Source organism: Populus trichocarpa, chromosome 10 (genome assembly GCF_000002775.5).
Source record: "Populus trichocarpa isolate Nisqually-1 chromosome 10, P.trichocarpa_v4.1, whole genome shotgun sequence".
NCBI lineage: Eukaryota > Viridiplantae > Streptophyta > Magnoliopsida > Malpighiales > Salicaceae > Populus > Populus trichocarpa.
In genome coordinates this window covers 20,874,569-20,893,909 of record NC_037294.2, presented here as the reverse complement: position 1 = coordinate 20,893,909, position 19,341 = coordinate 20,874,569, and the positions used below count along the sequence as shown (strand labels likewise).

The window sequence follows — 19,341 nt, the reverse complement described above, 5'->3', positions numbered from 1 at the left end:
AAAAATATTTTGAAAAGAAATTATTATCATATTTTTAAATACCCTAAATCAAGAGAATAAGATGATTGTTGCTTTTTGCATTACATAACTAAGAAGATATTCACGAGGAGTATGCATCTTTTGAACATACAATTTTTTCAATCATCCATTTTATTTTATAAAATCAAATGATGGTATTATTTAATAAACATTTTACTTTACAATAGATTTGAGATATTGGAGGATTCTAAAATGATATTACAATACCAAAGATTTATTCCCCATCTCGGAGTTAAATTTACCAATACCTTATCTTTCCATCCACTTTACAATAAAAGCAAAAAACATAGAAATAAACAAAATAATATTTACATCTTTATTTTAATATTAGTTTTTATTTTTGTTGTTGTTGTAAAAATAATTAATATGCATATGTTTTAAAAAACCTTGGCATTTATATTCAATGAAAATATCTATTTTACTATTTTTACTATTACCTTTTTTTATTATTTTCGTCAATTAATTATTATTATTATTATTATTATAGTTCTGTTCAAATAAAAATAATAATATTTTTTTTTACCTTTTGCTTTATAATTGCTTTACAAACTCGGATAAGTTTTTAATTGAACAATCATGCTTTTGATAAAAAAACAAATCTCTCTAAAATTAAAAATAAATGAAAGAATAATAAAAATGAAGTTCTGTCTTAAAAAATATATATCTTTTTACTAAATTTAAATCATTTGAGTTTTTCTAGATATTTATTTTGATTGCTTTAAGTTTTTGTTTAAATAACCATGCCATTAATTAAAAAAAAACATTGTTCCATCAAAACAAAAAAATTCATAAATGACGAAAATGAATTTTTACCAGAGAAATATTTTTTTGTAACAAACTTTAAGCCATTAGAGTTCTTATGAATATTTATTTTAATCATAAAAAAATATATTTTTGTTTCTCTTGAATTTCAATTAGATGAGTTATATTTGCATGATATATTTATTTAGCCTATAAGATGAATAAGAGAAAACAAATAAAATAAAATAAAATAATAATCAAGAAAAAATACTTGTATGTGCATGTTTTTTTTACAAGAAAGATAAAAAATAATGATATAAAAACATGCATATGTAACATCAATGTCTTCTTAATTATTCTATGTTAAAAAATAAATTGATCCTACACGGATCTACTTGCTAGTTTTTCGAGACTGAAATAAAATAAAATAACCTGACCAAAAGCCCCTGAATAGTAACGAATCTTGCAAAATTGAATTAAGGCCCAAATCTCGAAAGATTCACGTAGGGCCAGGGCCCATTATCAGTTTAATCAATTGCAAGAAAATAAAAATACATATTATTTATTTATGTGTGAAAAAGACCAGGACTTCGATGTTGCTGAGTATTTTGGAGTGAAATTTGCTGATGGGTAGCTGTTAGATGACGATGATAAAGATGGTTTGACGAAAGATGAAGATGAAGATAATGGTTATTTTTTTAAGTATTTTTTATTTTTAAAATTAGTTTTTTAACAACAACATGTTAAAACGATTGAAAAATACTAAAAAAATAATTTAAATTATAAAAAATTTAATTTAATCAAAATATTTTTTAAATACAAAATAAACAAGCTTGAAATCGATGATGAATTTGTTGGTGATGATTTTAAGAATTTGGAAGTATTGAATCTTGGGGTTAAAGAGTTGACCGTGTTTTTTTGAGGTTTCTAATTGTCCAATGTCCATGTCATGTTCTTCAAATTTTTAAAGGAAGAAAGAACAAGAACAAAAATCATGTGTGGATCTTCAATTTTGCATATATTATAGTCAAGTCAAATCCTGTAATTCAAACTGGGTAAAAAAAAAATCCTCTATTTTCAACTGGAGATCCTTCTTACAATTATTTCATTACATGTGGAAATTATCTAGCCAATTAATTAGAAAATGAGATGTTAAATCATTAAGCATAAGAATTTGTGTAGTTCATATGATAGAAGCATGCATGGCTCCTCTACTTTATATATACATGGCAATGCTTCAAGTTGGATTAAATCAATACATTTACTTTCAATGATGGTGATTTTAGACCCTTTTATCCAATTTGAATTAATGGCCAGATGAATGCTACCTTTAATTGACCCTTTATCTCTATTGATTTCCAATGACCTGTGTTAGTTTCGGAGCGAACTAGACGTTCATCTACCAACCAGGAACGGCAAGACTAATTTATTGATGTGTCAAGATCATCATTGGTTGTGATTCATGTAAGGCAATTTAAAAAACAAAAATAAAAGATTTTCCCCGATTCTTGCTACATAAAATAGTCAAAACGCAGCCATGATCAATTATTTTCATTGATTTCCACCATGAACAGTGATCAAAATGGTTATCTTTTCTGAATTGGTCACTGATGCAAAGGTGATACAGATCAGTTACAGTGATAGGAATAGATTGAATTTACAAATGTCTAGATGACAAACAATACGAATGTGTAAAACATGATCTCTGGCAGCTACCATCTACTCGAAATGAAACAGAATACCTTGTGAAGGCTGCAGTTTTTGGTCTTCATGGAGGGAGCTTTTAGTTGTTCTATACATCACTACATGAATACCATGATGTCGCTCTGCTCAGTTCAAATGAATTGTATCTTCATGAAACCGAGCCAAAGCCAAACTGTGTAGCCAAGAAAAGCTCAACCAATATTGATCCTCTATGTTCCTCCTAATCACTGCTGCTTTGACCTTTTTCATTCCAAGGTTATTGTGCAAAAATAGGCAAATATTACCCACCTCTAGACTCAAAGCAATCGTTTTACTCCTTAAAATTACCAGAATCCACTAATGTAACAAACATGGTCTAAGGCTTAAGCTGAAAACAAAGTTGATTTTCCAGTAGCATTGAAGTTGGTTGCAAGAATATCTACTGACAGCCAACAAACTAACATGTTTCTTGGACTCGAGATGGCATTTTTAGCCTGCTCGATCCCCTCAGTGAAGGAAGCATTCACCACAGATCTTGTAATGACAGAAAAAGAACCAACAAAGCATATCAATGCAGAAATGTCGCTTGTTTATATCATCAACAAGGATACAAAAATCAACAAATCTCATCAGTTTCTCCGGAAAGAATACTGTATAAAACCTAGACTTCAAAGAAAAACTGAAAATCAAATCCTAAATACACGAGCACATTCGGCAACAAACTTTAATCACCAATTGATCCATTATTTCTCATTAATCATCGTCATCGAGGTGCCATTGAGACTGAGAAATCAGTAGGCAAACCAATCTTTTCAGCCCAATTCTTTGACTCCAAATACAATTTAGAGACTCTAACCTCAACCTGCCCCATATCGGGCCTGTTCTCAGGATCATCATCCACACACTCCAATCCCAACAACACTATCTTCTCTGCGACTTCAACTGGATACGAATCCTTCACCCTCTTATCAACCCACTTTCTCAACTCACCCCCACCAACAGCCACCACCTCCCTTGCCCTCTCAATTACACTGATTCTCTTATACCCTCCACCCCCCTCGTCAAACACATACCTCAATGCCTCCTCCCCAGATACCAACTCTAAAATCACCACCCCAAATGCATAAACATCACCTTTCTGTGTCTTACCTCCAATTGATTGAGACTCAGGCGCCATATACCCTCTTGTTCCCTCGATTTTCATTACCCTACTATCCAACCTTCCAAAACTTTTGGCCGAAGACCTTTCATTCCCCACTATCTCTCCACACAATTCAGCAGTCCCAAAATGACAAATCTTGGCATTTAAAGAATCTTCAGTAACTAAAATACTATAACTTTTTACATGATTGTGCACATATTCTGAATTCAGACCTAAACAATGATGAATATAATCAAGACCATGAGCTAAATCAGTAGCGACCTTCATACGTGATAACCAAGATGACAAAACTGTGTAACTGGGATTCTGTGGATTTCTAAGACAAGTAGCTAAATTTGCACCATGAACATATTCATAAACGAGATAAATATAATTCCCTGAAGTGGATGCACCAAGAAGCTTGACCAAACTACTGTGATGACTCCTGCAAATGGTCAGCAACCTCTCTTGAAGCTCAGGTAATCCAATCTGATGGCGAGATTTCCGTTGAAAAAGAATCACTTCTTTTCCACGAATTGAACATCTCCAAGAGGTTGATGAAGAGGAAGAAGAAAAGGGTTTCTGTAAGAAGTTATTTGTAGCTTTGCATATTTCAGAGAAGTCATAAATGTGAGGGTTTTCTGGTAATGAATCTCTAAGGCTAGAAAGAGAAGTTTTGTTTGAAAAAGACCAGGACTTTGATGTTGTTGAGTAGTTTGGAGTGTAATTTGTTGATGGGTAGTTGTGAGATGATGATGTGTTTACAAAAGATGAAGTCGATGATTTTAAGGATTTGGAAGCCATGGATTTTGGGGTTGTAGAATCGATGATGCTGGTGCTCTTTTTTGATTTGCACATGAGGAAAGAATGGGAAGGACATAAAATAACTATAACAGGCTGATAGAAGTATAGAACCATAAAGTCTTGGTTTTTGATTGTGGGGCAGCAAGATAAAGTTTTCAAATTTGAAGAAATCCAGGGTCGATGGTTGTTTTTGGAGGTTTCCAGTTAGGTCCTTGTCTAAGCTGTCAACTTATAACTTGGAAGATAGATTGAGAAACAGAGAAAATTGGCCCGTGGTATGGGTCGGGTAGGAAGAATAGGAAAATAGCATACGAAAATAGCATATATAGTGTTAGGCTCTAGGGATGTTTGTGAGTATCGGTTATTTTTTAAAATATTATTTATTAATTTGGAGTGTAATTTGGGTGTGATCCAGGAATGAATTTTGATGCTGTTGAATAGTGTGGAGTATAATATGGGTACGTATGACTTCAATAATTCTAAGTTGAAATTTATATTACTATAATTAATCCCTTAGATTATCTATAAGTTAATGCATCATGTTTGCTTATCTAATAATCATTTACTTTATCCTTGATTTAAGATAAATGAAATAGCAGAATTTTCTAAATTATTATACTGATTAAATTCACCTTCAAGACCATGTCAAATGATCTTCGAACATCTTTTGTACGAAAATAAGGTATGCTACCCCCATTGAAGCATGCATTTGATGCATAATCTAACTCAAATAGCTATATATATTACCTTATACTTTCAGAAGAATGACCTCTCGTTAACTATTTTCATGGTGACGAGCAACAGATCCTTTTTTATACAAGTTAATTAGCAATGTATCGAAAATTCTAAAATTAAGATTACTAATAAATGGACACATGCAGTCGAGAAGAAGTTGATTTGAAGCAAATTTAAATATGCAACGGAAAGAAACAGTACACACGTGATGTATTCTAGCTGGAATATATATATACATATATTTAATTTTTCATCATCATATAATTAATGGGCAGATGGCGTCCATAGTTGTTCGTTCAAGGATTTGAATGCGGGGAGTAGCTTTAAATCAAGGAGATGCAGTGGACAGAGACATCTATATTACCTGCATTCAACTTCGACATGGCTTAATATAAAGCTCGTCTTCAAGCACTACGTACGAGCTAGGTCATCGCCCGTAAATTCCAGGCTGGAATGCCAAGAACACAAACTTTCAAGAGTGATGGCTACAATTGCTTCAATCTTGACCAGATTTATATATGATCAGTCTTGGAAGTCATAGAAGTAGAAGAAACCTTCTATATATATATATATATACATATACACACACACACACACACATGGAGAATCCTTGTGACAGGGCGCTGTTTCTTTAATGTTTAGTTAATGTGGTTTTTTGAGAAGTGGAAGAAAAGGGGGAGTATCGTTTTCATAGCATAGATACCACCTTTGAAAGACGTGCAAAAGCATGGAAATGACTTTATAAGTTGATAAATTGAAATCGCAAGGAAGGCATGCATGCATGCTGCAGATAGCATTAAAAATGACGAACACATTTTATTTTTTATCAGAAGGGAACCAAAGAAATAAGGAAAAGTTAAAAGGACCTGTTCCACTACGTATAAAACACCTTTCCCAAAACCCAAAACTAAATCAGCCATAGCAACACCCCCAGCCACCACCACCCCACTTGATCACAACCGTTCGCACAACACCTGAGTTCACCTAGCTACACGAAAAACTCAAGTATCAAATGGTTGTCTTTTATAATTACACTCATCTTTTCATGCCTATACCTATTGATTCATTTAAATTATTAGTACAAGTTTTAATATATAATTTATATTGTTTTTTAATATATTTTTTTAAGTAAAAACCTTTAAATTTATATATTCAGTTATGTACTTGATTTTTATGAAATAAAATTAGAATAATGAGATATTCAAACTTATGACCACTTAATAAATAAAACTCTAATATTAAATAAACCTAATAACTCAAACTATTAAAATATAATTTATATTAATATGTAAGGTAGAATTCAATTCCTTCAGCATCTTCCTCCACGAGGTCTCCCCTAATTAAGCCCTTCACAAGCATCCACTCTCCAGCTTTTGTTCCCAATATTGAACGTGCTCTCCTTGCTGATCATCTAGCTACAGACCCCGAAGCAGAAACATTCAAGATCGTAATGCTAATGATGAAAATGGCATTAATTAATGTTGTGGTGGCATGGTTTGTGCCAAGCCACTCTATGTTTGAACCAGCTGGGTTTCATGCGGAGCATTTGCTGGTCAGGGAGTGCTATATAGAGGGAAAGAATTTGGAGGATATTGTTGTTATCAGCAGTGGCAGAACAGGCGGTTAAAATGGGGTTTAAGGAATTAGTGTGGTCAGTGATGGAGTGGAATATTGTGAACGCTATTATTTTGTTTTGTGAGAAGATGACTGCTGATGCTCTCCAATAAGCTTTGTAGGTCAAATTGAGATATTTAATGAAATAAATAATAATAGAGTATTTATATTCTAAATGTGTGCACTAAGGCCATACCTTAACAAAGCTATTGCAATGCTAACAAGTGATTTTTCGTGGTGTTAAAAGCGCTTTCTATATATTCCACAAATAATAAGAATATAAATTTGATCTTTTAAAAATATACTTGTTGAAAGAGCTTTCATCTTCGTACTCCTAGTCTAAAAAGGAATTAGTAGATTAAGAATTAGTTCAGATTAATAGCTTGTTTGTTTTTGTATTTCAAAAAAGTTTTTGAAAAAAATATATTTTTTTATTTTTTTTTGTTTCAGATTAATATTGTTTGGTATTTTCATATCGTTTCATTAATGAAATGAAGAATGAATTTTAAAAATTTAAAAATATTATCTTAAAGTATTTTTAAGTAGAAAATAATCGTTTTCATAATACCAAACAAGCTCTAAATAGATTTTGAAAATAATCTTGGCTAAACCAAAATCAAGGTATTGCGATTTCAAAATTAAACATTTTCTTACACAACTAAGGAAAACAAGATATCATCCTTAATAACTTTGAGGGGTAGTTCAACTGGTCAGGCCTTGGGTTTGCTTCCTAATGGTCACGAATTCGAGTCCTCTCAAGGTCACTGGAGGCTTACATGATCGTTAACTTCAGGGCTTGTGTAATTAGTTGAGGTACGCAAAAGCTGACCCGAGCATCCACGTTAATAAAAAAATAAAAAAATATCATCCTTAATATGTGTTCAAAAGACACAAATCTTAGTATATGTTTGGCTTGGAGGTGTAGTGGTTTTTTTTAAAAAATAAAATATTTTTAAAGCATAAATCACACTTTTAAAAGCTAAAAATATATTTTTTTTTGTTAGGATCCTATTTAAAAGAAAAAAAACCAAAATCATCTCCAAATCAAATGCCACGTGACAGCAATTCTTCGGTCCTTTCGGGGGTGATGATGAATTACATTTGGGCCTGTGAAAAAATATTGTTCCTGAAAATTTCCTGTCTAAAAAATCTATAGTAATGGATGGAGCTCACGTGTCCGTCCATTGTTGTAACCCTGGGCTTCGAGCCCAGCATTAATGAAAGAGTCCTTTTGCTGTTTAGATTACTTAGAGCTCGGATCTCAAGAAAGTGACACAAAGCAAGCCACGCGGCATATCCTAACATCTCTTGAGAAAAGTTTTTGAAAACGTGGTGCCATATACTCTTTAAAGTGGATTTTGCATGTTAAAACGATAAAAATATATATATATTAAAAAAATAAATTTAAAACAAAAAAAAATAAAAAGGCTAAAACTCGATGATAAACACAAACAGGATGAGTCATGACCCTTTTGTGCTACGTAACTATGAGCCACTCGCCACATGCCACATGCCAACATCCAACAGACAACAGAAGTCAGAGACTGTGGGGGAAAGCAAAAAAACAAAACAATTGACACCTTTCGGTTTCTCACAAATTCCTAGTCATGCCGTGTCCTCAGATTAAATCCACTTTAATCGTCTGAAGAAATCAAAGATGGAGATGGTTCCAGGGACATCCCTGGAGATTACAGCGCGTCAGATTAAAAAAAATTATATATAAATAAAAAAATATTAAAATTATGAAAAACTTTTAATTTTATTATTAAACTCGGGTTAAATTTAAAAAATCTAACCTTGTATTTTTTAAAATTATTTTTTGTTTAATAATAAAAAAATACACATAAAATAAAAAAAAAATACACATAAAATAAAAAGAAGTTTACCTAATATCAATATATTTAGTAAGAACTAACTTGATAGTGTGGTTGCGTTTGCTTTTCAAATAACTTTTCGTGTAAAAATGCATGCCAATGATATTTTTTAATTTTTAAAAAATTATTTTTAACATCAGCACATCAAAACGATCCAAAACATATTAAATTTTAATTTTAAAAAATTAAAATTTTTTAAAAACACGATTTGCACCGAGTTCCCAAATGGTTTCTAAATCATAAACACTATTTCTTAAACAAAAATGCATTATGGTCCTAAAAAGTAAAAACAATTGAAATAAAACATTTCATAATATTTTGTATATAATTAAAGAAAAAATATTAATAAATATACTAAAATTATATTTAAAATATTTTAAAAAACATAAATTTTATGTTAATTAAATATTCATGATTTTGCTTTTAATATTAGACACATATTAATTGGAAAAAAAAACAAGACAGGCTTCATAAAAACAAAGCTCAAACACTTGGATATTCAAGTCTCTCTTTCCTCTCCATGCCTCATCATTGGACTAAGAATATAAATTTTTTGATAAAAATAAAATTTGTTTTACATCTCCTATCTCTGAATTTGCCTATTTTCTTTTAATTAGGCCATGGAAGAGTTTGATTGAAAAAGAAAAAAAAAAACAGCCGTTTAACGTCATATGAACAGTGACGTTTTTTCAAGAAGTTATGATATAAAATCTGGTTACCTACTCTTTTACTAATTTTTAACTGCACAAGGAAATTCACAGCCACCATAGATCTCAAACAAATTGCAAGAACCTCAACCATCAAAATGTTGCTAGGAAAGGGTGTCACCAGGTCGGATCAAAATTCAACTCAAGCTTCATCTTTAAAGTCAATGTTAGATTCATCTTGCACTGTTTCAACGTTGAAAAGAAACAAACATACAAAACTCAAAGTTCTTACAAACCCTATCACGATTTCCTTCTCTGGATTCCAATATGGATAAAGATCAGTAACCGAACAATCATCAAACATATCAGAAGACAAACGACATTTGACAAAACAAAAGGAAATTGGAGATCAACAAAGTCACAATTTTTATCCAGTGTCGAGTTCAATAAACATTAAGGTTTGCATATAAAGTTAACAAGAGTAAGACTGAAATTCCTTCTTTTTTCTTTTTTTGGATCAACAGACTAGAGATTACTTGCAGTAAATAGAAACATGAAAAGCATAGAGTCATGATATGATCTCTTGACGCATAATCACACAACAGAACACCCAACATGCCCTAACTCCTCGAGAAAACACAAGGAAACTCACTTCAAATAGCATCACGATAAGCCTCAAGAGCAGGGCCAGTAATCCTGCAAATCCTCCATTCAGGCAAAACATTAGCACCCATTTCCTCATAAAACTTGATGGCATTAACATTCCAGTCAAGAACCACCCATTCCACCCTACCATACCCCATTTTCACAGCCTGTGAAGCCACAGCAGAAAGCAACATCTTCCCGAGTCCCTTTCTCCTATAGCACTCTCTCACGAACAAATCCTCCACATAAAACCCTGGTTTCCCCAAAAAAGTTGAGTAGTTTGGAAAAAACAAAACAAACCCAGCAACCACAGCATCTCCATTGATCCCATTTCTGAATGTTTCAGCTTCTGGGTCACTTAAAGAATGATCAAGATTGATGATTCTTTCAATGGGAGTGAAGTTTTGAGAGTGCAAGTTCGAGTCTTTTTCAAAAGGGCGTGAGGAGACTTCAAGAAGGAAGATGGTGAAAGAGTGGAAAGGTGGAGACTTGAATAGGGTAGAGGCTAGGTCGGATTCTGTGGCAGTGAAAAGGTGGGTTAGCTTTTCAAAGATGGCCATTTGGTGGATGAGTTTTTGGATGTTAGGTACGTCCAGTGGTGTTGCTAAGCGGATCCGGGAGAAGAGAGGGTGGCCTACTGGTGTTGAGTCAGAGTCTGGGAGGCCTGTAGGGGCGGAAGGCGCAGGGGTTGGTGGTGGCGGCGGTGCTGCTGCTGCCATTTTGGTGGAAATGGAAATTGGGAGTTTCTAGAGAAGCGGGGAGATTTTGTGAGTGATGGAAGCAATGGGAAGGATGGGGAGTGGAGTGGGTACGTGGGGGTCTTATATTTGAGGTTCTTACTTTTTAGTGTGTTTTGGAAGGATAGGTTTGTCAATATAATTTTTGTGGGATTTTTCCTGTAAAGTTGCTATGCTCATGGGAAAATGGATGATCATGTGTAAATTGCATATGATCCAGAAAATCGGTTAAAAAAACACTAGCATTTGGGTAGTGGACAGGATGATCCTGTAAATGAGTTGAAAACCTAATTGCATCTGGTGTGTACTTGGCCAATTCCAAAGTCGATATTGACGAAATGAACAGAAGGTACACAAAGACAGAACAAGTAAACAAATCCATTCATGAACAGAGTATCAGGAAATTTCAAAGGAGAATAGGAGCTTGATATCTTTCATGACAATAAATAATGTAGTTTCATGATAACCCAGCTTCAAGGAAACCTACCTTGACCCACCAGAGAGGCCTCAAGATGTTATGTAGTGTAACACCTCTAAAAGATATTCCTCTAAAGCAATTATTCCTGCCATTGCAACCACCAGTCCTATTCAAAAGGTATAGATATCGAAAGATCCAGACGAATCGAAACTGGAAAAAGGGTTTTCAACTACCACTGCATTCAAATAATTGTGAATGTCCCCCTACAAAAGGATCAGTCTAACCCTAACCTACAATATTCAAGTTTTTACAATTGACTTTGCAAGCCTATTTGGCCTCAAAATTCAATTTCTCATTTCCATATGATACAGATCCAGCCTGATTACAAAATAAATCTTCATGCAGGTGTGTTTGAATAGTGTCCTGTTTTCCTCCTGTGCCGACTGAAGTCTGATACAAACCTGAAAGAAAGGCCACAGCCTTCAACCTTGCACAGGTATGGCTTCTCACCAGTGTGCACCCGAATATGCTCAATCCTGGCCCATGCCCACTTGAACGACATGGAGCAACCCTTCCATGGACACTTGAGCGGTCTATCATCTTCATGAACACGTTGATGAACTATTGCATATTTGTGGGAACGAAACTTCTTACCACATCCATCATATGTGCATCGGTTGCGCTTGTGCAACTGTAACTCTGTCTTTGTCTCAAAACTCATGCGGCAACCTTCTAGATTACACTTGTGAGATCTCTTTGTGATTTCTTTCCTTTTTGGGCGAGGAACTGAAGCATCAGAAGGTTTCCTTGACCTCTTTGTTACTGGATTCTCCTCAGCTGATTTTCCAACATCAACCTCACTCTTACATGTTGCATCTTTCCCTGCCCTTGGTCTCAATCCTTCGCATGGACTCCTGATGAAGCCATTGCTATTGAGCTTGTTTTCTGTTGGCTGCTCCACTTCACCCTTTCTTTTTCTGCCCTTTCCAGCATTTGATCTAAAGTCTACCACAGTGGACTCAATGCTCTCAATCTCCTGAGATGAACAAACTTCATTGCATTTTACCACACTTTCTCCACCACAAGATTTGTATTCAATGTCACAACATTTTTTAACTGAGGAAGGAGTAGGCTGATTTACCAGAATAACACAAGTAGACACAGGTCTGTCTTCGTTAATAGAACTTGAACTCTCGTGCATTTTCTGTGCTACACTGTCTCCAATCACCCCATCATTGGACTGAATTTCCTGCTCTACTTCAGGTTCTAAATCCATACAAGAATACAAGTCTTGAATAACACAGATCTCTCTTGAAGCTTCAGCAAGTACTTGGTTTTTGGTTGCAGAATTAGGGGCAAATTCCTCCACAGTGCTTATGTCTGTAGTTGGAATTTCTAGTGGTACAACAGTGCCTAAAGTAGAACCACTGCACAAGTCATTTTCAGCAGAGTCCTGCCTATTTAGTTTAGAGAATTCTGGTGACGCAGTAGATGGATTTATTTCCATTTGTGTACCAGAACATGAAGTAAGTTCCTTGTTAGAATCATTTGTAGTCAGAAAAACCAGCTGCTCCCCACTTTCAAAAGCCACACCATTGCACAAGTTGACTGCAGCATGCGGCTCTCTATGAAATTCAGAACTTTCATCCATAGGAACAATATTAGGCCCACTAATAACATCACTTAGAACCAGTTCCTCATTACTCCCATTTGTGATTTCAGTTTCTTGCTGCATCTTATTTTCTGCTGCACAGGTCTCTTGCTCATGATCACATCTTTCATCCGGTGTGGTAGGAGGTTGATTCATCAGTGTGTCATCACTTGAAGAGCATTGGTCACCATTGGTTCTGCTTTTAGTCTCGATCTCTCTCTGCACTTCATTATCCAAAGTCACAGGAGGAGAAACCTCATTGTTAATGGATGAATTCTCCACAACTACATTCGCCATTTGTGCGACAGGGAGGTGAGAAACATGTAAACTTGCTGAGTTAGCAAGATCAGAAACCTCATGCATTGAAGCATCATCATCATCATACAGGATCCTTTGTTGTCCTTCTGAAACCAAATCACAAGTCTCACTCATAATGTTGACATTTCCCATAATTTGATCCTCTATCTGCATTTCAAATCTTTCATTAGCTGCAGTGTCAAATGGACTGCAGCATTTTGCGGTGCAAAAATCCTGTCTTTCACTGGTTCCTCCTGAGGCATTTATCTCATGCTCTATCTCACAACTACCACTGGCTTTTACATTACAAATGTTCCTCTCGGTGTTTGATTCCTCCAGCAATTGATCCTCAATCTGCCCCGCAACACTTTCGACAGCCATGGTAGCAGTGAGAATTGAACCTGCAATTTGTGAAGGAGCAGAATTCAAGGTCAAACCACTAGCTGCTTCCAGCACCTGGACCTCATGCAGCATTTCAGAATCTTCAATGGGAGAAAAACCAAATGCTGCAGAACCACTTCCGGTAATCCCAATGTTGCAAGGGTAAATCACAGTAGTTTGTTCAGCATGCTTATCAGGATCATCACCACTAGCTCCTGAAACTTCTTCTGCCAAGCACCTTCTAGAGCATCTTCGAAGCCCATTTGTGGAATAATCTATTTTTACCTTGTACTTCCTTCTTGTGTAATGAATAAGTTTTTTTTCTTTTTTGTCAGTGAGACCATCTGACTTATTCCCCAACAATTCATCTTTGTTTGTTTCCATAATCTTGCATGGTTTACAATTGACAGGCTGATTGAACTTGATTCTTGACCGAGATCTTCTAGATTGCCATTTGATGTTTAAGAAATCTGAACTGAGACTTCTGTCAGAGAATAATCCTCCCAATGCTAATGCATGTTGAACTTTCTTAGATGGAGAGTTCTTTCTGATCTTTACACAATACCGTAAGTTGATACCCAGTTTCGATGTCCAATCTTCTCCACATTCATGATGATCTTCATCATCGATTGCAAGATTTATCAAGTTCAGATTTTCTTGGGATGCAGCTTCCAAAGGAACCTCGTTATAATTGAAAGGATTCTCAATTTCCTCCGCGATGGCAAAAGCATGAGCTTTTATCTTTTGATAGTCTACAATATAAAATTTGCAAAATAATCATTGACCAAATTGACAAACAGATAGCAAATACCAAAGAGAATGAATAGGACAGCACATCATGCAAGTGCGTACTGTTAAATCTCATTTTACCAAGTGACTCTACAGAAAAAATGTAAGCCCATCTCACCTGAATGGCAAATTATAAGCATGTTTGCTCCACCTTTAGACTGTAACAGCTCCTCAATTTGGACACCATGCTCCAGGCAGAAAATACGAGGTCTCAAAAACTTACGAGAAGTGTTCCACCCTGTTGGCGCTGGAAGATCCTTCAGGGACACAGAAAGATCACTCACAGGAGCATGATCATCTGCAGAGCCAGAAAAATGGACAAACCGATTAACTTTAGCACCCAGAGAGGCTCGGCTGTACATAAGAGTATGTTTGCTCTGATAAGATTTTATGTTTTACATAGAAGTTATTACTAGAACTCTATTCCAAATCAAGTGAGAAGTCATTATCAAATGCACGAAAATGAAAGTGTGAAAAGGAAAAATAAAGAGAGATGGGAAGTGGCAGAAAAGAATACACAAGTATCAAGTAAGATAAAAGTACAAAAACTCAATACCTGGAATGGAGCCTTTAACAGAGATATCAGGGTTTGAAGAGGGCTGAACATTATCGCTTCTTGTAACTCCTGGCTCTTCTTGAGCCAAAAGATAATCCCCAGGTGTAAGTTCTATAAATGCTCTCTCCGAAGGTTGTACAACGGACATAAATGGAAAACCAAGGATTCCACATGCCACACATGCTAATGTCCCCGAATCAACTTGAAAATCACACGATAAATCATCTTCCATGTATAAATCATTGAGAGTTTCCATATACAAGCTCATCTCCTTAAACAGATCATTCTCATTACTATTACTATTTAAGTCAGAATGAACATGGGAAGCATTTTCATTTGATGTAGTAGTGATAGTAGAAGTTATGCTGAGTAATTGAGACTCTTTACTTGCACAAGGAAGCAAATCAGGGTTCCATATCACCACATGACAAGTGGAATTTTTCTCAAGAAAAGCAGATAAAACATCATTTTCCTTTAACATGTCTTCTAGAAAAGCCTTCTTTACTGACAACTCTCTTTCTTCTCTCTGACGATCTCTAAGACGAGAACTCCGAGCGCCTGGTAGTAAGGATCTTGGCACTCTGGCATCAAAAGAAATCCAACAACAATAATCAATAAAGCATACAAATGATAACTTTATAAAAATATGAAAGGAGGGGTCATCACAGAAACTGTTCAAATATAACAACATAAAGTACTGCATGACAGAAAAATATTTGTGTGGTTATGGGGCTTGTAAGCTAGATGGAATTTAGCCAGATATATCTAAATCTTACAAAAGTAATTCAAGTGTATGCAAAAAATCATGTTGAAGGATTGATAAAAAGGCAAGTTAGTTAATACCCTGAACATCTAGTGAAAAAACAATTGATTTCAAATAGAAATCAAAACGTATATACAAACTTGTTGAAATGGACTGAAAAAAATGAAATACAATATGGGACACATTAATTAAAACAGGCCACGTGGATCTCAAAGTTTTCTATTGATCACCCTAATAAGACATGTCATGAAAGCAATTAGAAAAACTAAAACGATCATTATCAATTTTAACCTAGTAAGCGTTTTATCTATGCTCCATCAGGTCAAAGCTTCCATTTCAACTGAAAGAGCAAACATTCTTCATAGAGAAAGTTTCATAAACTACAACACACAAGAAAGCTACAGTCGATAATCCACTGACCTGGAAACAAAAGACATGGTCAGCAGGTATAGAAGCTGCTGATGAGAAAGCATGGGAAGATAGTTCATGGCAGCTCTACGGACTGCAGCTTCCTTAGCTACTTTAAGCCATTGTGGAGTTCCAAAGTTGGCAGCTTCCCCACAGTTAAAACCTATCAAAATCCACACAAAAAATAATTTAAATAAAAGAAAAGTGATCTCAAGGAAGAGAGGATAAAACAAGGCAATAAAGCATACCATGGCTGAATCCTACATGGTAGGCCCTTGGAAAAGTCACAACAAATTCACCAGGATTCTGTACTAACCTGCAGAAAAAACAATTACAGTCAGTAGAACCACCAAATCCCAAGATCAAGACCACCTCTAAATCTAAGTTTTCATGAAAAATCAACGGAATGACCCACCTACAACAAGGAATGCCTGAGGAAATAATTGCTTCAGGAGACAGAAGGGTTGTCTTCTCACCCAACAGACTCAGGGCAGCTAGAAAAAGAAACCAGAATTTTAAGTTACAAAAAAACTTATAGGAGTTAATGCCTAACAATTCCAGATTCAAACAAACCATTTCATTGTAACAGAGTTGATACAAGTTGCCAGACTAACAAATATGCCTTTCACCATAGTTACTAGAACTTGCCAAATCTGAGAAAATACAAATGAACCAGCTTTTGGTTTGTTTTAACTGTAAAACTAGAAGAAAAAAGAATGCAGCTGCAAGATACAAATTAGTTAATCACAAAAATTCTTTGCAACCTGATTCAGGCCTCGTTTATCATCAATTCTGGTACACATTTAGACAGTTTGCCTTAACAGGTCTGGCAGGTCCAATTTGGCATAAACAGCTAATCGTTCTTACATCTCATACCTCTTTGTGGGTTAGATTTATTTCCATTGTTTAGAAGTCCACAACCATGAACTTAAGAGTCATGATTAGTCTACCGTTAAAAAGGAAACCAGGCAGCATAACACCAATTGGAGAAGCTACATTGAACCTGGATAACAATAGGTGGAAATTTGAGAGAATGATGGACTAACAGATTGGAGAAGTTTCTAACAGTGAAATATCTCTGGTTGCAAATAAACATGCAAAATGGCATCAAATAGCAGGACATAATCATTGACAAGATATATCTCCAACGCAACTACTTTTCTGGAAGTCCATTTATTTGCAATGATTTTGGCAATAAAATGGCCAGGCAGAAAGAGAGATCAAGTGAATAAAATGCACAAGGAAGAGGACTTCTTCATAAGAAAATGCATAATCTCAAGGAAGTTGTGACAAAGGATTTGTATCAGTCATAATAAATAACATGTCAGAAATCAATACATACCTAGTCGATCAATATTGCCACCATAAGCCTTAGTGCGTATAACTTCCTCAAAAGCAAATACATAATCTCCAGGGACAGCATACCAAGTCTTTGGAGAACCAATATGTAGAAAATTCATGCTGTGAAGCTCATGATCCTCAACATGCCAAGCAAACCAACTAAACAACATACCAATATAGACCATAGGAGAAGTAACACCTGGGATATCATCTGGCATAAAACGAGTAAGTGAGCCAGGTGAGCGAGCAATCACTTGCAGATTCCAAGGGCTATTTGAAAGCTTCCAGCCTGCAGTACCTTCCATATCATTAGATGCAGCTACACTCTTTTGCTTAGAAGACTTCAAACTATCCTCTGCAGAAGGAGTTGCGGATGCCATAGATGACCTCGGTGTCATCTTCAAACACATGCTTGGCTCATTCTTAACAGTAACATCGTCATTATGGGAATTCTTTACACCATCCATATCATTTTCCCGGCAAACAGGGATTTCTCTACTCCGGCGATAAGACTGATACGATGCCCTCTTCCTCCTCCGTCTTTGAAAATATCGAAAGTGACCTTCGGGTTCCCCAAATCCTGAACCAGGCACATCATTTGCATATTCCACATAGATAGGCTTCTCAGAAGCTGCCTTCCAAAACAATGCCTCCACAGCCAATGGATTAACCTCCTTAATAATACCCAACAAACTCCTCGCAAAAGCCTTAGACTTAGACTCAAACTGTTCCAACGTATAAACCTCGCCACTTTGCCAAACTTGCTGATGAACACCCGATTGGGGATTCTCCTTATCCACCCCTTTTGCTTTCTTCGCACTTTGCCCTAACTCCTGCTGCCTAGTAGTAAACACCGCCCTATTCTCCCCATCATTACCACCATCCCTTAAAACACCATTCGACAAGTCCACATCATCACCCAATTCCGGACACTTAGACAGCGCCTTATTCAAGTTACTGAAAACATATCTTTTCGAAGGTTTAGGCAATGGAGGTATGATCTTACAAATCCCAAAAGCACTAGCTTCCTTCTCAATTTTCGATATGTAAGCAATTGGGTCTGCAAATTCAGTATCAGTTGGCCTAAACTCAGGTGCTAAAGGCAACCCTTTTAACCATTCGGGTATTTCCACGTTACCCATTTCAACAAATTATTCACATTAACACCAATTACAAAAGCACAACAAAATCACCATTGCTACACCATATCATGCTCAAGTATGTAAGTCTTCACTGCCATTCAAGCTAAAAAACCCATATTTTGAAAACCCCAGTTCAAAGATTCTAGCTTTGTGAAGTTGTTTCATGGGTTCAGTGTTTCATTGTGATTAAGCTACATTAACTGGAAAAAATAAGCAAAAGTAACATAAATGTAAGCCAAACAAAAACAGAACCTGGTAAAAGCAAGAGACTTTCTTTTGATTTTGCCCTAATCAAAACCACCAGGCTAGAGAGCGAGAGAGAGGGGGGGAGAGAGGAAGGGAGAGATTGGGGGGTCTGAGCAGGTTAAGAGGGGCATTTTCTAATCCGGCGCAAGGTAGCGTTTTAAAGCGTGGGTTTGTCAACGTGTCAAAGGGAAATAATGCGCACGGGTGGAGCTCCTGTCTGTTCACTGTACGATTTCAGTTGAGGGCCCATTTTTTAGCGCGAAATATGGGGTGTGTTGTGTACCTAAAAGCGCAATTTAGCAGTAGGCGGTGATAAAAATATAGAAAGGGACATCTAAGGTGTATAGAGATGATACCATTGTAATGTTTATATGGTGATCTAGAACGTAAAAAATTTAAAATTAATAGCACCATGAAAATTTATTAATTAATTGATATGTTATTTAATAGATAAATTTAAAAAATTATTAATTTATACATTAATTAATAAATACCAATTTATTATAATATTAAAAAATATTGAGCTTAATACATATGGTATATATTGTAATTGTATGAATATTATTTAATTCTTAAATTTAAAATTATCATTACTCTATATGTTTTTCTTATAAAAAACTGAAATTGTTGAGCATTTTTTAACTACCTAGTAGAAAATAAGATAACTTAAAAATTGTTAAGTGACGAGA

The 19,341-nt window shown here is 35.3% G+C and overlaps 3 protein-coding genes across 3 annotated transcripts; all 3 read right to left on the bottom strand.

The window, feature by feature from the left end:
• Positions 1–3,035: 3,035 nt before the first annotated feature.
• On the bottom strand, positions 3,036–4,646 carry LOC7463444 (lysM domain receptor-like kinase 3). Its single transcript, XM_002315278.4, has one exon. The coding sequence runs from the start codon at positions 4,520–4,522 to the stop codon at positions 3,227–3,229; it is 1,296 nt and encodes a 431-aa protein (XP_002315314.3). The 5' UTR covers positions 4,523–4,646; the 3' UTR covers positions 3,036–3,226.
• A 5,034-nt stretch (positions 4,647–9,680) lies between these two features.
• On the bottom strand, positions 9,681–10,930 carry LOC7468425 (probable acetyltransferase NATA1-like). Its single transcript, XM_002315277.4, has one exon. It carries the CDS (start codon positions 10,640–10,642, stop codon positions 9,932–9,934), a length of 711 nt encoding a protein of 236 aa, XP_002315313.3. The 5' UTR covers positions 10,643–10,930; the 3' UTR covers positions 9,681–9,931.
• A 359-nt stretch (positions 10,931–11,289) lies between these two features.
• Positions 11,290–18,771, bottom strand: LOC18102757 (lysine-specific demethylase ELF6). Its single transcript, XM_006378710.3, has 7 exons — positions 17,266–18,771; positions 16,339–16,417; positions 16,172–16,239; positions 15,936–16,086; positions 14,753–15,333; positions 14,315–14,494; positions 11,290–14,159 (listed from the first exon to the last, which is right to left on the bottom strand). The coding sequence occupies exons 1-7, from the start codon at positions 18,404–18,406 to the stop codon at positions 11,476–11,478; spliced, it is 4,884 nt and encodes a 1,627-aa protein (XP_006378772.3). The 5' UTR covers positions 18,407–18,771; the 3' UTR covers positions 11,290–11,475.
• Positions 18,772–19,341: the final 570 nt, after the last annotated feature.

Bases quoted from the DNA above. Each gene is read 5' to 3' on its own strand.
- LOC7463444 (XM_002315278.4), bottom strand. From the start codon at position 4,522: ATGGTTCTATACTTCTATCAGCCTGTTATAGTTATTTTATGTCCTTCC.
- LOC7468425 (XM_002315277.4), bottom strand. From the start codon at position 10,642: ATGGCAGCAGCAGCACCGCCGCCACCACCAACCCCTGCGCCTTCCGCC.
- LOC18102757 (XM_006378710.3), bottom strand. From the start codon at position 18,406: ATGGGTAACGTGGAAATACCCGAATGGTTAAAAGGGTTGCCTTTAGCA. The intron at 16,418-17,265 runs GTATGTATTGAT...TTCTTTTTCTAG, and splicing joins TGGCAATATTGATCGACTAG to CTGCCCTGAGTCTGTTGGGT. The intron at 14,495-14,752 runs GTATTGAGTTTT...CTGGCTCTGCAG, and splicing joins TGTTAAAGGCTCCATTCCAG to ATGATCATGCTCCTGTGAGT.